The sequence below is a fragment of the Hemiscyllium ocellatum genome, chromosome 5 (genome assembly GCF_020745735.1).
Source record: "Hemiscyllium ocellatum isolate sHemOce1 chromosome 5, sHemOce1.pat.X.cur, whole genome shotgun sequence".
In the NCBI taxonomy this organism is placed as follows: domain Eukaryota; kingdom Metazoa; phylum Chordata; class Chondrichthyes; order Orectolobiformes; family Hemiscylliidae; genus Hemiscyllium; species Hemiscyllium ocellatum.
This window is the reverse complement of record NC_083405.1, coordinates 88,418,541-88,432,678: the sequence shown is the minus strand read 5'-3', so window position 1 is coordinate 88,432,678 and position 14,138 is coordinate 88,418,541. Positions and strand designations below refer to the sequence as shown.

General features: G+C 43.2%; 1 protein-coding gene across 1 annotated transcript in view; it reads left to right on the top strand.

The window, feature by feature from the left end:
• The window catches only part of LOC132816107 (metalloreductase STEAP1-like), a 52,777-nt gene that overhangs the window by 36,386 nt on the left and 2,253 nt on the right, over positions 1-14,138 (top strand). Inside the window, exon 4 of the mRNA XM_060825558.1 lies at positions 13,685-13,849. Within this exon, the coding sequence (XP_060681541.1) occupies positions 13,685-13,849 (165 nt within the window). The remainder of the gene's footprint in view (positions 1-13,684; positions 13,850-14,138) is intronic.

Sequence of the window (14,138 nt, the reverse complement as noted above, 5' to 3'; positions counted from 1 at the left end):
GTCTCAGATTGCTGCTGCAAGGTGTGCTGAGTTGATGGAGTCCCGAGCCAGGCCCTATATGTCCATCTGCTATTCCCAGCCCCCACGCCACCCACTCAGCTTCACAAGAGAAAGTCAGCAGCCTTCCATGTGCCAGACCTCAGACATAGGGATAGCACTATATAAGGTACACTAGAACAGGCACTAAACAAATGCACAATGGCAATTAGTTCATTTGGATTTGTAAATATGGATCTTCTTTGGATAAGAATATTAAAGAGAAAATTTTTATATGGATGGTTACTCTTGTTTGATAATAGCCAACTGTGTGATAGGGCATGGTGGATGCGTGTGGCCTAATAATTTGCTGATGGTGGGACAGTTGTTGTTCTCTGAGTTTAATGATGTTGTGAAAGAATTGTAGGTCACGGTAGCAACCACCAACACCAATCCCACCCCCCCCCCCCCCCACTGTCTGATGGTCTCAGCAGCAAAGCTGTTGTTTGAGCTTGGTGATTGCCTCTGGGTAATATTGTTATGTGACTTTAAGTTTTATTTTCTTTCTTAAAAGTATCCCACCCAAACCTATTACTCTACATTTACCCCTGTCTAACGCGCCTAAGCTACTCATCCCTGAACACTATAGGCAATTTAGCATGGCCAATTCACCTAACCTGCACACTTTTGGATTGTGGGAGGAAATCCATGCAGACATGAGGAGAATGTGCAAACTCTGCTCAGGCAGTCGCCTGAGACTGGAATTGAACCCAGGTCCCTGGCACTGTGAGGCAGTAATGCTAACTATTGAGTCACCATGCCATTCAGACTTTAAGTTTTATTGTATACATTCCCTTTTCATCTTTGGTGAGTGGGCCTATGGGTGCATTGGTTGGTTGGGAGAGGGAAGGGTGAAGTGGGGGTGGGGGGAGCAGTAACTGGTCATCAGCACATTTATAGTAGATAGTTCTTGTCAAATGTTCCCTTTCAAACTTTGGCTTCCATGTATAGTTCCTTCTAAAACTTCATGTAATTGCACACATGTTTACACTGCAATCAGGATTGTGCAGTGTCCGTTGCAGAGCTACGCACCCTACAGCTTACCCAGAACATTGAATTTGTTCCTGACCAGTCAGTATCTGACTCCTCTGCTATTAGAGGGCTAAAGATGGGGAAATAGACAGTGTATAGTGAATGCATTCTGGCAGGATGATAGGCATTCAACATGATTGTTTTCCCTGGAGTGTTGGAGGCTAGGGATGACCTTATAGAGGTTTATAAAATCATGAGGGGCATGGATAGGATAAATAGACAAAGTCTTTTCCCTGGGGTGGAGGAATCCTGAACTAAAGGGCATAGGTTTAGGGTGAGAGGATAAAAATATAAAAGAGACCTAAGGGGCACCTTTTTTATGCAGAAGGTGGTACGTGTATGGAATGAGCTGCCAGAGGAGGTGGTGGAGGTTAGTACAATTGCAACATTTAAAAGGCATCTGGATGGGTATATGAATTGGAAGGGTTTGGAGGGATATGGGACGGGTGCTGGCAGGTGGGACTAGATTAGGTTGGGATATCTGGTCGGCATGGACGAGTTGGACCAAAGAGTCTGTTTCCGTGCTGTACATCTCTGTGACTCTATGACTCTATGATAGACTGTAATTTCCCATATCTTGGCCAGGTGTTGGTTTTGGGGGGAATCCCATGGAGGGATTCCCTCCTTGAACCTTGGAGACTTTTCTCATACAATTCTCCACTTCTCGTCTTGTAAGGTGTGCACTCTGCCTCCTCAGTGCCGCATAGTAACCCATGCTCAGCAAAGGCTGAGTTCGTGTTGATGCTGATGCCAGGAACTTCCAGCATTCACACCACAGGTGCCGTATTTAAACCTAGTTGTGCACCATTTCAAATGCTGCCTGTTAGGAATTACTCTTCACAATGTATTGCTGTTCATTGCCATGTCTGAGATGTTAATTAGATTCTAACTTTACCAGTAGAGACCTGAAGGTCCTAGAGGTAATGAAGAAGATTGATGAAGGCAGAGCGGTAGATGTTGTCTATTTGGGCTTCAGCAAAACGTTTGGCAAGGTTTGCATGGTAAACTGGTTAGTAAGATTTGATCACATGGGATCCGGGGGAACAAGCCAATTGAAGCAAAGTTGGCTTGCCGATAGGAGATACAGGGTGGTAGTAGAGGGTTGCCTTTCAGACTGGAGGCCTGTGACCAGTGGTGTTCCACAATGATCATTGCTGGGTCCACTGTATTTCATGGTTTATATAAATGATTTGGATGCGAATATAGGAAATATGGTTAGTAAGTTTGCAGATGACACCAAAATAAGTTTGTGTAGTAGACACTGACAAAGATTATCTCAGAGTACAACATTACCTTGGTCAGATGGGTCCATAGGCTGAGGAGTGGCAGATAGAGTTTAATTTAGATAAATGTGAGGTGATACACATTGGCAAGGCAAATCAGGGCAGGTCTTATACAGTTAATGAAAGGGCCCTAGGGAGTTTGCCAAACAAAGAGAAACAAAGGTCCATGTGCATAGTTCCTTGAAAGTGGAGTCGCAGGGAGACAGAGTGGTGAAGAAGGTGTTTGGTACACTTGCCTTCATTGGTCAGTGCATTGAGTATAGGGATTGGGGTGTCATGTTGTGGCTGTACAGGACATTGGTGAGGCTAATTTTAGAATACTGTGTTAAAATCTGGTTACCCTTCTACAGGAAAGATGTTATTAAACTTGAGAGGATGCAGAAAAGATTTACAAGGATGTTGCTGGGAGTAGAGGGTTGCATAATAGGAAGAGGCTGAATAGGCTGGGACTTTTTTTCCCTGGAGCATTGGAAGCTGAGAGGTGACCTTAAAGAGATTTACAAAGTCATGAGGGACATGCATAAGGTGAATAGCCAAGATCTTTTTCCGAAGGTTGGTGGAGTCCAAAACTAGAAGGCACAGGTTTAAGGTGAGAAAGGAAAGATTTAAAAATTATCTGAAGGGTAACATGTTCACGCAGAAAGTGATATGGAACAAGCTGCCAGAGGAAGTGGTGGAGGTATCTCAATGGTTATATGAATAGGAAGGGTTTTGAGGGATATGAGAAAAGAGTTGTGAACTGTGAAGGGGACATTGCAGAACTCCAGAAACACATAGAAAGATTAATGGAGTTGGCAGAGAGGAGACAGTTGTAATTCGCTGCAGAGAAATGTAAGATAATGCATTTTAATAGGAAAAACATTGAAAAACAATAAAAAATAGGGGGTGAAGCAGCAGAGAAACCTGGTGTATATCTGCAGAGATCATTCAGTGTAGCAGGACAATTAGAGAGAACAGCAACTAAGTCATCCAATATCCTCGGTTTATTAATAGGGCTATAGAATATAAGTGTAAGAAGGTGATGTTGAACTTGTATAATAGTTATTGGACCTCAGCTGGAGTATTATGTACAGTTCTGAATATCACATTATAGAAAGGATCTGAACACATTGGAGAGATTGCAGAAAATGTTTACAAGAATGATTCTAGGAATGAGGAACTTCAATTATGAGGATAGATTGGAGAAGTTTGTGGGCGGCTCGGTGGCACAGTGGTTAGCACTGCTGCCTCACAACCCCAGAGACCTAGGTTCAATTCCTGACTCAGGCGACTGATTCTCATTCTCCCCGTGTCTGCTTGGGTTTCCTCTGGGTGCTCCGGTTTCCTCCCACAGTCCAAAGATGTGCAGGTCAGGTGAATTGGCCATGCTAAATTGCCCGTAATGTTAGGTGAAGGGGTAAATGTAGGGGTATGGGTAGGTTGCGCTTCGGCGGGTCGATGTGGACTTGTTGGGCCGAAGGACCTGTTTCCACACTGTAAGTAATCTAATTGAATCAAGTTGGGACTATTCTCCTTGGAGAGAAGAAGGCCAAGAGGAGATCTGATAGAGGTTTTCAAAATCATGAGCAGGCTGGAGAGACACAAGGATCATTGCCTGGGACTTCTACTTTGTCTCATTTACATAAATGATAAGAGGTATAGTTAGTGAATTTGCAGATGATACCATAATTGAAGGTGTAGTGGACAGCAAAGGGGGTTAACTCAGATTACAACAGGATCTTGACTAGATGGGCCAATGGGCTGAGAAGTGGCAAATGGAGTTTAATTCAGATAAATGTGAGATGCTGCATTTTGGGAAAGCAAATCTTAGCAGGACTTACACACTTAATGGTAAGGTCCTAGGGAGTGTTGCTGAACAAAGAGACCTTGGAGTGCGAGTTCATAGCTCCTTGAAAGTGGAGTCGCAGGTAGATAGAATAGTGAAGAAGGTGTTTGGTATGCTTTCCTTTAATGGACAGAATATTGAGTACAGGTGTTGCAGCTGTACAGGACGTTGGTTAGAACACTGTTGAGATAGTGCATGCAGTTCTGGTCGCCTTCCTATTGAAAAGATATTGTGAAACTTGAAAGGGTTCAGAAAAGATTTACAAGGATGTTGCCAGGGTTGGAGGAGTTGAGCTAAAGGGAGAGGCTGAACAGGCTGGGGCTGTTTTCCCTGGAGCGTCGGAGGCTGAGGGGTGACCTTACAGACGTTCACAAAATTTTGAGGGGCATGGATAGGGTAAATAGGCAAAGTCTTTCCCGTAGGATGGGGGAATCCAGAACTAGAGGGCATTGGTTTAGGGTGAGAGGGGAAAGATATAAAAGAGACCTGAGAGGCAACTTTTTCACATAGAGGGTGGTACGTGTATGGAATGAGCTGCCAGAGGAAGTGGTGGAGGCTGGTACAATTGCAACATTTAAAAGGCATTTGGATGGGTATATGAATAGGAAGGGTTTGGAGGGATATGGGCCAGGTGCTGGCAGGTGGGACTAGATTTAGTTGGGATATCTGGTCAGCATGGACAAGTTGGACCATAGGATCTGTCTCCATGCTGTACATCTCTATGACTCTATGACTCTAATAGATAGGAAATATTTGTTAAAGTGAAGTACAAAAGAAGGAAAATTGTAGTAGGGAACAACTTTTTTCACTCAGCACGTAGTTCAGGTATGAAATGCACTGCCTAGAAGTGTGGTGGAGACAGTTTCAATTGAGCATTCAAGAGGGCATCAGATGACTATTTTGATAAAAATAATGCAGGGAAAGAGTAGGAAATTGTTACTTGGTAATGATGCTCATTTAATGACCTGGTATAGGTATGATGGGTCAAATGGCATTCTTCGAGTAAAAAATGAGGTCTGCAGATGCTGGAGATCACAGCTGCAAATGTGTTGCTGGTCAAAGCACAGCAGGTTAGGCAGCATCTATTCCTGAGATGCTGCCTAACCTGCTGTGCTTTGACCAGCAACACATTTGCAAATGGCATTCTTCTACATCGTAACAATTCTGTGATTGTCTTAGCAGCAGCTTCTCCGTATCAAGGTTTTGTACTCACAGCCTCACTACCTCACATAGCAGTTTCTGGGTTCCCTCTGATAACTTCCACAAACTCAGCATAAGCACTTAACCCATTTCCTCTGCAAGTGATTGCCTGGTCCTTTCTAAAAAGTACAAATACCATTGATGGTTTATGTTGTCCTGAACGGGCCTTGCATTTAAGTTAATCGACTGGAACACATGGAAGATTTGTAGTGGCGTTTAATAGATGAAAAATACCACAGGCAATTTATTGCTGAGAAAAAAAATTCAGTTATATAGATACATTAAAAAAGTAAAAGATGCCTGTGCTAAATCCTTCTTGCAGCAGAAACTGTTTTCTTTGTGATGCAGAGCCAAGTTATTAAATTGTCCTGTGTTTAAGAAAATATAATGTCAAATCAACTGGTACGACAGTGGGACACCTCAACTGCACCAATTCAGAGGTTTCTGGTGCACACAGGTCCTTAGTTATAATCGACAGTGTCCATATTCCTTGCCACTGGTGTTTGACTCCTTTTCAGACAATTGGACCCTGGAATTCAGCATTCATGGAACACTTTAAGCACCTCCTGCTCTGAACGTTGGAAAATGTATGCATCTTACCGAAGAATGAGATCAGTAAGCCTGCTATACACAAAAAAATTACATCAGGCTTGAGCAGTTCACAGTACAAATAATTTCTCACCCATACAGGATGGTCGAGGACCAGAAAAGTGGATTATTGCCCATTATTGTGACCAGAGGAAATTTAAACTAAAAATAACAACAGATGTTTAGATAAATTAAAATTCCTTTTTGAATGAAAAATCTGAAAAGAGAATCAGTAATGTAAAAGTCAAAGACGTCTACGGTGCAGAAAAATGCCCTTTGACTCAGAGTCTGCATTGATCAAAAACAACAACTAACTAATCCCATTTTCTAATCCCATTTTCCAGCACTTGGCCTCGACATTACAAGTGTACACCTGAATACTTCCTAATTGTTATGAAGGTTTCTACCTCTACCACCTCTCCAGGCACTAACTTCCAGGTTCCCATGACCTTCTGGTTTGAAAATATTTTTCCTCACATCCCCTCTAAATCTCCTGTCCACTACCTTAAATTTATGCCTCTGGTCATTGATCCTTCCCAGCAAAGCAAGAAGTTGCTTCCTATATGCCCCTCATCATTTTATACATTTCGATCATGTCCCTCCTCAGACTCCTCTGCTCTAAGGAAAACAATCCCATTCTATCCAATCTCTTCTCATAACTAAAACTTGCCAACACAGGCAACATCTCTTCGGCATCTTTGTCAGTACAAACACTTCACTCATATAAATGTGATTTCAAAGTAAACACAATACTCTAGCAGGAACTGAACCAACATTTTATATAGTTCCAGTTTCACCTCCCTGCTCTTAGACTCTTTGCCTCAGTTAATAAAAGCAAGTATCCCATACGCCTTCACAACTACTTTATCTTCCTGATAAACTACCTTAAGGGACCAGTGGCCATGAACACTAAGGTCCCTCTGATCCTTTGTGCTTTCCAGGGTCCTACTGTTCATCATGTATTCATGAGTGCTGATTTGCAAGCAGAGAACAGGAGAGATGAATATCAAAAAATACAAGTCATGGTCAATGTGGTCTGTTGTTTTGATTAGTTTTTGTTCACAAGGAAATATAGATGAACTTTCAGTTTTTTGGTGCTTTGGGTTTCTGATTTTTTTTGCCATTCTTGCAGGGACATGACACCATGGGGTGATGCAAAAGTGTGGACGAAGTTGTTTGTGATGTGGGTTTAGGCGATGGTACGGATTTGCAACTCTCTGTAGTAAGGAAATGGCAAGATGGAGTGCCTTGTCCAGTGGTGGCATTTTTGGACATTTCGGTCAGGCTTTTGATGAACTTTAGGAGAATCTTGGGAATTTTAGTAAAGTGAAAGGAGTGACTTTCATTCATATCATACCATACATGACTACACGAGGTCTCAAAACACTTTGCAGCCAATGGAATACTTCTAAAGTTTAGTTACTGCTGTCATGAAGGAAATGGGCCCTAATCTATGAAAAATTGAACATATATTTAACAAATGATTGAAAGAATCCCTGGAGAATCTGCTTATACTGGTAGGGTAAACATTTATTTTTAAAATATTTTTATTGAGAAAAAAATTTTGATATTTTTACACAATTATAAAATTACTACAAAATAGTATAATAGAACAATAGCAGTAAACAAACAACTACTCTACTCCACAAACAGTTTAAAAGCAAAGAAAAAGAATAAAGAAAATAAAACCCTACCCATATTACAGTCAATAAATAAACACAAAAAAAACTAAATTAAATCTAATTGAACAAAGGGAAATTAAACTAAGTTACAACACTCAGCGCAACCCCACCAAAGCTCCCCATTACCAGGTGCATCAGTTGGCATACCCATATATGTTCAGGATTCTTCCTCTCAGGGGCCCCTGGCCTGCCAGACACAGCCCTCACGGCTACACAAAAGTTCTGACCAATATCGCTGACAAGTCTGCATCTATATGGTTCAAAAAGGGCCGCCACATCTTATAAAAGAATTCCATTTTTTGGCGCACCATACTTGCAAGGAAGTCCAGGGGATTGTGCTCCATAACTAACCTACGCCACCCTGAAATTCCTGGGGTATTTTCCGACACCCAGCTCATCAGAATGTTTTTCCTCGCACAATATGAAAGAATAAGTTTCTTCCCATGTGCATCCAAAGAGGGGAGATTCGGCAAGCCCAAGAGAAGGAATAGCAGGTCTACCTTGACATTGGTTCCCAAGACCCCTTCCAAGACACTAGCTATAGCACCCCATTACCTGCGAAGCTTGTGGCATGACTACAAGCAATGAGTCAGAGTACAAATATCTGTTTTACATTTGAGACACATTGGAGACGCTCCTGTCTTAAAATTTGCAAGCCACTCCGGTGCCAGATAAGCCCTGTGGAGTATCTTCAGTGACATACCCTGCATCCTATTGCAAATCAAAATCTTTGTTACATTCTCCCAAATATCCTCCCACGCCTCTGACGAGATCTCCACCCCCAATTCCTGAGTCCAGATACCGCACAGCAGCTCCTTGTCCTTCAAGACACTACCTCCTAATAAATGATAGAGGGTGCTGACTGAAAGAGTACCTGTGGACCGGAGTACTCTCCTCTCCACATCAGACGTATAGGGACGAACCATTAATGTAGTCTTTTTCTGTATAAAGTCCCTAATCTGAAAATAACAAAAGAGGTCTCTCCTAGATAGTTCATACTTCTGGCTCAACTGCACGAAAGATATCATGACCTCCCCGTCAAATAAATCTCCCAAACAGGAAACTCCTCTGGACTCCCAAAGCTTAAAGCCAGAATTCATCGATCCAGGCCGGAATCCTGGCATTCCTGCTATGGGAGAAAAAAGGGAAGTTCTTTGTAAATTGCCCTCAGTTTGTCGCATCGTTCTCCATGCTTTAACTGTATTAAGGACAATCTGCCTGGGAAGCCTAGATATCCAACCAGATTGACCGCGGGTCCTGGCAAACCCAATCAGCCACATAGGATAATAAGGAACTTCATTGATATTTCTTAAAATCTGGAAGGTCCACACCTCTTACCAGCTGTGGAAGCTGCAATTTGGCAAGCTTAATAAGAGGCCGCCTGTGATGCCAGATAAAAGAACTGAGCCAACTGTTAAGCCTCCTTAGCACCCTCCTGGGCAGCATCAAAGGGAGCATTTGCATGGGATATAATAAACAAGAAAGACCATTCATTTTCACCAGAGCTATTCTCCCCAACCAGGATATCGGAAGATCCACCCCAGTGCTGAAGGTCCTACCTCATCTTCTCTAGCAACTGCACAAAAGTAGCTTTATATAAACGATCAAAGGCAGGGGTGATAAAAATGCCTAAGTAGAGGAGGCCTCCCTGTGACCATCTGAAAGGATATCAGATTCCACTCCCAACTTTGGGTACTCTAACAAGACGCAGCCTCCCCCACCCTGCCTACCCACCCATGTCCTCCTTTACGATGGAGAGCAAGACCTTCTCCAACCTTGATGCCAGCATTTTCGACAAAATTTTAAAATCCACATTTAATAATGGTATGGCCCTGTACAAAGTACAATCCTCTGGGGCTTTCCCTCTCTTGATAATAAGGGAGATATTTGCTTCTCTCAGAAAGGAACAGAGGCAGTCCTGACTGTAAATATAATTGTACATATCCAACATTGGCCCAGCCAACATGTTTATAGACTCTTTATAAAACTCGCTCTGAAATCCATCTGGTCCGGACACTTTAGCGCTCTGGAGATGCCTCACCACCTCCCGTATCTCTTGGATTGTCAGAGAGGCAGTCAAAAGAGACGCCTCTCTGAAGTTACACCTGGGAGGTCCAAGGTCTTAAAAAAGGACTCCACCTTTGCCAATCTGTCCTCACAGCTCTCCGACTGGTACAACTCAGAGTAGAGTTTCCTGAATGCCATGTTAATATTTTTGGAATCGCAAGTGAGAGTCCCAACATACTCTCTGATGGGTGCAATAGATTGGGCGTCACTTTTTTCTTTCAGGCCAGATACACCAGATATCTACCCAGTTTTTCACCATACTCGAATAACCTCTGTTTCATAAAGGAGATCTCCCTCTGGTAAGCGCAGCATTCAGAGCAGCCCTCAGGGCTGTAATCTGCTGCAACTTGGTCAGAGACGGTCTGTAAAAGTATGCTTTCTCAGTTGCACTCAGCCAGGCCTCAAGCATACACTGCTGCTCTCCCCTCTACCACCCCCGGTCACCAAGTGAGAAATAATCAAATCCCTTGCATAAATCTTGGCGGTCTCCCAGAGCACTGGCCATACCTGAATTTTTAAAAAATTTAAATTTGTGCGAAAAAGACTCTGTAAACTTGCTATCCTTCAGGAGGAAAAGATTATACACCAAACCCACAAGCCTGTCACATTTCCTCCAGCCTTAACCTCCATGTACACTACTGCATGGTCAGAAATGGTGATGTTCCCAATTCTACAGGACAGCACCAAATTCAAAAAGGCCGATGGAGCAAAAAAACATGTCAATCCTGGTGTAGCACTTGTGTAGGTGAGAGAAAAAGGTGAAGTCTCTAACCTCAGGGTGAAGACATCTCCACACATCCAACAACTCCAGCTAGCCACTCAGGTCCACCAGTTGCCTGGATTGCGGGGATAAGCCCACGAGACCCCTAGACATCCTGTCTACCTCGAAGTCCACAAGACAGTTAATCGTACGACACACTCCAAAGGTCATCAACCTGGAAAGTGCATCCGTTAAAAATTCGAGGGGGTGTGCCGGGGACGATATACATTCAAAATCCCATAATCCTCTCCATAAGGATCATAAACCACACATATTCATCCTTAATTTAGTCTAACAGCTGAAATGGGAGATTCTTCTGGATGAGTATAGCAACTCCTCAGCTTTTAGAATTAAAGGATGAGAAAATCACCCAGCCAAACCTTCCCTGCTGTAACCTTAAGTGCTCCTTACCGGTTAGATGTTTCTTGTAGTAAGGCTTCAGTGAATGACTCCCCTTAATATTCCAGGTGCACCATTTAAATGAACTATTAGCTATGGCCGTCCGAGACAGTCCGTGACCCCCGGGAGGAAGAGCCTCGCTCGTAACGCGCCAAGTGAAAACAATAAACAGTTTGTTTCAACTTGAGAAAACAACTACAAAACCTACCAGATCAAAACTTCTAACAACTACTTCTACAATGAACCAACATATAAAACAAATAAGAGGAGACTTTTGCCTTTGCCCACAGGGGGTACTAACACAACCCACTAACCCCTCCATGTTTCGTTCTAGCTGAAGCCATGCCCTAAACCCAGACAAAACAAAATAAAAAAAATTACATGCATCTTATAACAAAGTTAGAAGTGAGCGTTCAGCCCGTCCCATCCACACTTTGACCCTAAGCAACCCTGGTAACCACCTCCCCCAATCCCCCCGCCCCATCGCATACCAAGAGAGGGAAAAGAAAAGAGAATGATAGAAAAACAAAGGATAATGGGAGGGGAGAAAGAAGGGAGAAGAGGGAAAAAAAAGAAAAAGGGGACGCCCGCATAGTAAAAAAATAAAACCAGGTAAACCAGGCAAGCCACAGGAAAAACAAAGTGAACACTATTGCCTATATTATTTGAGCCAGTCAATTTTAAGGTGCCCAGGAAGTCCTTTGCCTTTTCTGATGAGTCAAAATTAAACACGGACCCTCGTGGCTGAAATGTAATATTGCCGGATATCTTACAGAATACTGAATATTCAAGTCCCTCAGCCTCCTCTTTCCCTCATCAAAGGCCTTCCTCTTGTGGATCACAGCTGCAGAAAAGTCTTGGAAGAACATAATTCTTGATCCCTTTTCCATCAGGACTTGTGGATCCTTCCCCAGTGCTCTGGAACCTTCCAACACCATTTGCTTGTCTCTATAGTGCCGGAGTCAAACTAGGACCGGGTGAGGGTGCTGGTCCAATCTGGGCCTGAGCACTGCGACCCGGTGGGCCCGCTCGACCCACACCTGGCCTGCACCACGTTCCAGCCCCAAAATCTGCAGGAGCCATTGCTCCAAAAAACTGACTAGCTGGCCTTCTTCCTCCCGTTCCGGCAGACCAATCAGGTGGATGTTCTTCAGACGGCCTCAATTTTCGAAGTCGTCGGCCTGCTCCACTAAGGTCCAGGTCCTGGACCTGACCTGCCGAGGATTCTGCCGTGGATTTGGATGCTGCAGTCTGCTGCTCCACCTCCACGTGCACTGCCCATGCCGCTGGATCTCCCGATCATGCTTCTGCAGCATGGCCGAGATTAGTTCCATCCTGGTCTGGGTCTCCTGCATTGCTGAATCGATCTTCTCTCGGAGTTTCACGAGCTCCAAGACCAGACTCTGCTCCACAGGTAAAGTCCCCTGGGGCATTCGTGGAAGCCGCGCTGCGGTTCTGGGCGTGTCCATTGCTGCAGGGAAGTGCTATGCTTGTTGCAGTCCTCGTCCTTTTCCTTGGTCATCTTCCTTAATCAGCAAAGACACACAGCAATCCTGGGGATCTAAAGCTGCTGATTTTTGCCATAGTAATTAAGAGAGGGAGGGTAAATACACCACTTTGCCTGGGTTATGGTGCAAAGTGCAGCAGGGCAGACCTACTGGATTGCCGCTACCTTGGATCTCCAGAACAAACATTTTAAAGATATCTACAGCAATGTTACAAATGTTGACAGTCTGAGTAGACAAGTCAGAGAAACAATCAACATAGGTGTTTCAAGTGCTTATATTTTCACTGATGAAAAGGTACAAAAAATGTTAGGAGATGTATTTTCCATCGAAGATTAAGAACCTAACTCCTTTTATGTTCAAAATCTGACCCTTTGCTGCTACTTCGACATCAAATGCTGGCAAATGGGGCTATATGGGTTAGAGTTATGAAAAGTGATTGGATAGACTGAGATTGTTTAAGATATCTGGTCAGCATGCACAAGTTGGACTGAAGGGCCTCTTTCCGTGCTGTATAATTCTACAACTATGACTGTCTCTGGATTGGGCCAGAGACAAGCTTAACACCCAACTAGCAGTGCTGATGTCAGCTGGAGACAGACAGCGATTCCCAAAATCAGATGGAGCAGGCAAGAAAGCAGAATGCCAACACCTTCAAACAAGTGCCCAAATGCTCAGGTACGAGAGCCACGTGGTAGTACCACTTATATTATTCTAGTTTGATATTTTATTCAACCCTCAGTACCCTCCCAAGACTTCAAGTCAGCAGCAGCAATAAGTAATGACTTAATGTTGTGCTGCTGGCAGCTGTAACAAGCCCCAGATTGTTCACTTTTGTCATTCTCACCTTTAATAGATCGCTCTGCTCTTCTCCAGCATAAGATCACCAGTGATGTGAACTGCAAGTTAATTGTAGGAAGTAGTTTGTCAGCTCCCAACCATAGCCCCCACCTCACACGTACACATTCTGGTAAACAAGTGATCCAAATAACTGCTGCACACCTACAAACCTATTATAATAATCACAAAAATTCACATTGAAAAGCTGCCTGTTGAAATTATCTAATTTGAGAAGCAGTTGAGGTATATGGAATTTGTGGAACAATACACAAAATTCACATTTAGTTTGCTTTTAAGGCATCTTCATGTTTTTCTCCCCGCTCCCCTAGACATGATGTATATTTTGTTAAATAAAGTTTTTGGTATTTGGCCTTTTCTTAACACTCAAACATTTGCTTCAACTACGACATATTAAAGATTTTTTGTCTTAAATAAGGAATTATTCCATTTGTATATTGATGCAACAGGTGAAACAAAACAAAGAAGATGCTTGGATTGAAGACGATGTTTGGAGAATGGAAATTTATGTTTCTCTAGGAATTTTGGGTCTTGCAATTCTTGCTATATTGACTGTGACTTCAGTTCCTTCGGTCAGCAATTCACTAAATTGGAGAGAATTCCAGTGTATACAGGTACTTTTATAACTCATGCAAAATGACTTAGGTCAAACCATTCATGTGTAGCACCACAGGAATAAAGTGAGGGGTATGGGTTGGATTGTGTATCGTTATGCTGAATTTCCAATTACAAGTGTTAATGCCGGTGACATAGAGGCTCATACAATCCTCCCCAATTGCAGTATAGAGGAGATTCATCAGAAACTTTGGCCCAGATTTTCCACTGTCCATTCAATCATCATGCCAGTGTAGATAGAAGTTGTGTGCTTGAAGACTTCCCATAGTAGCACACTCTGAAGGAACG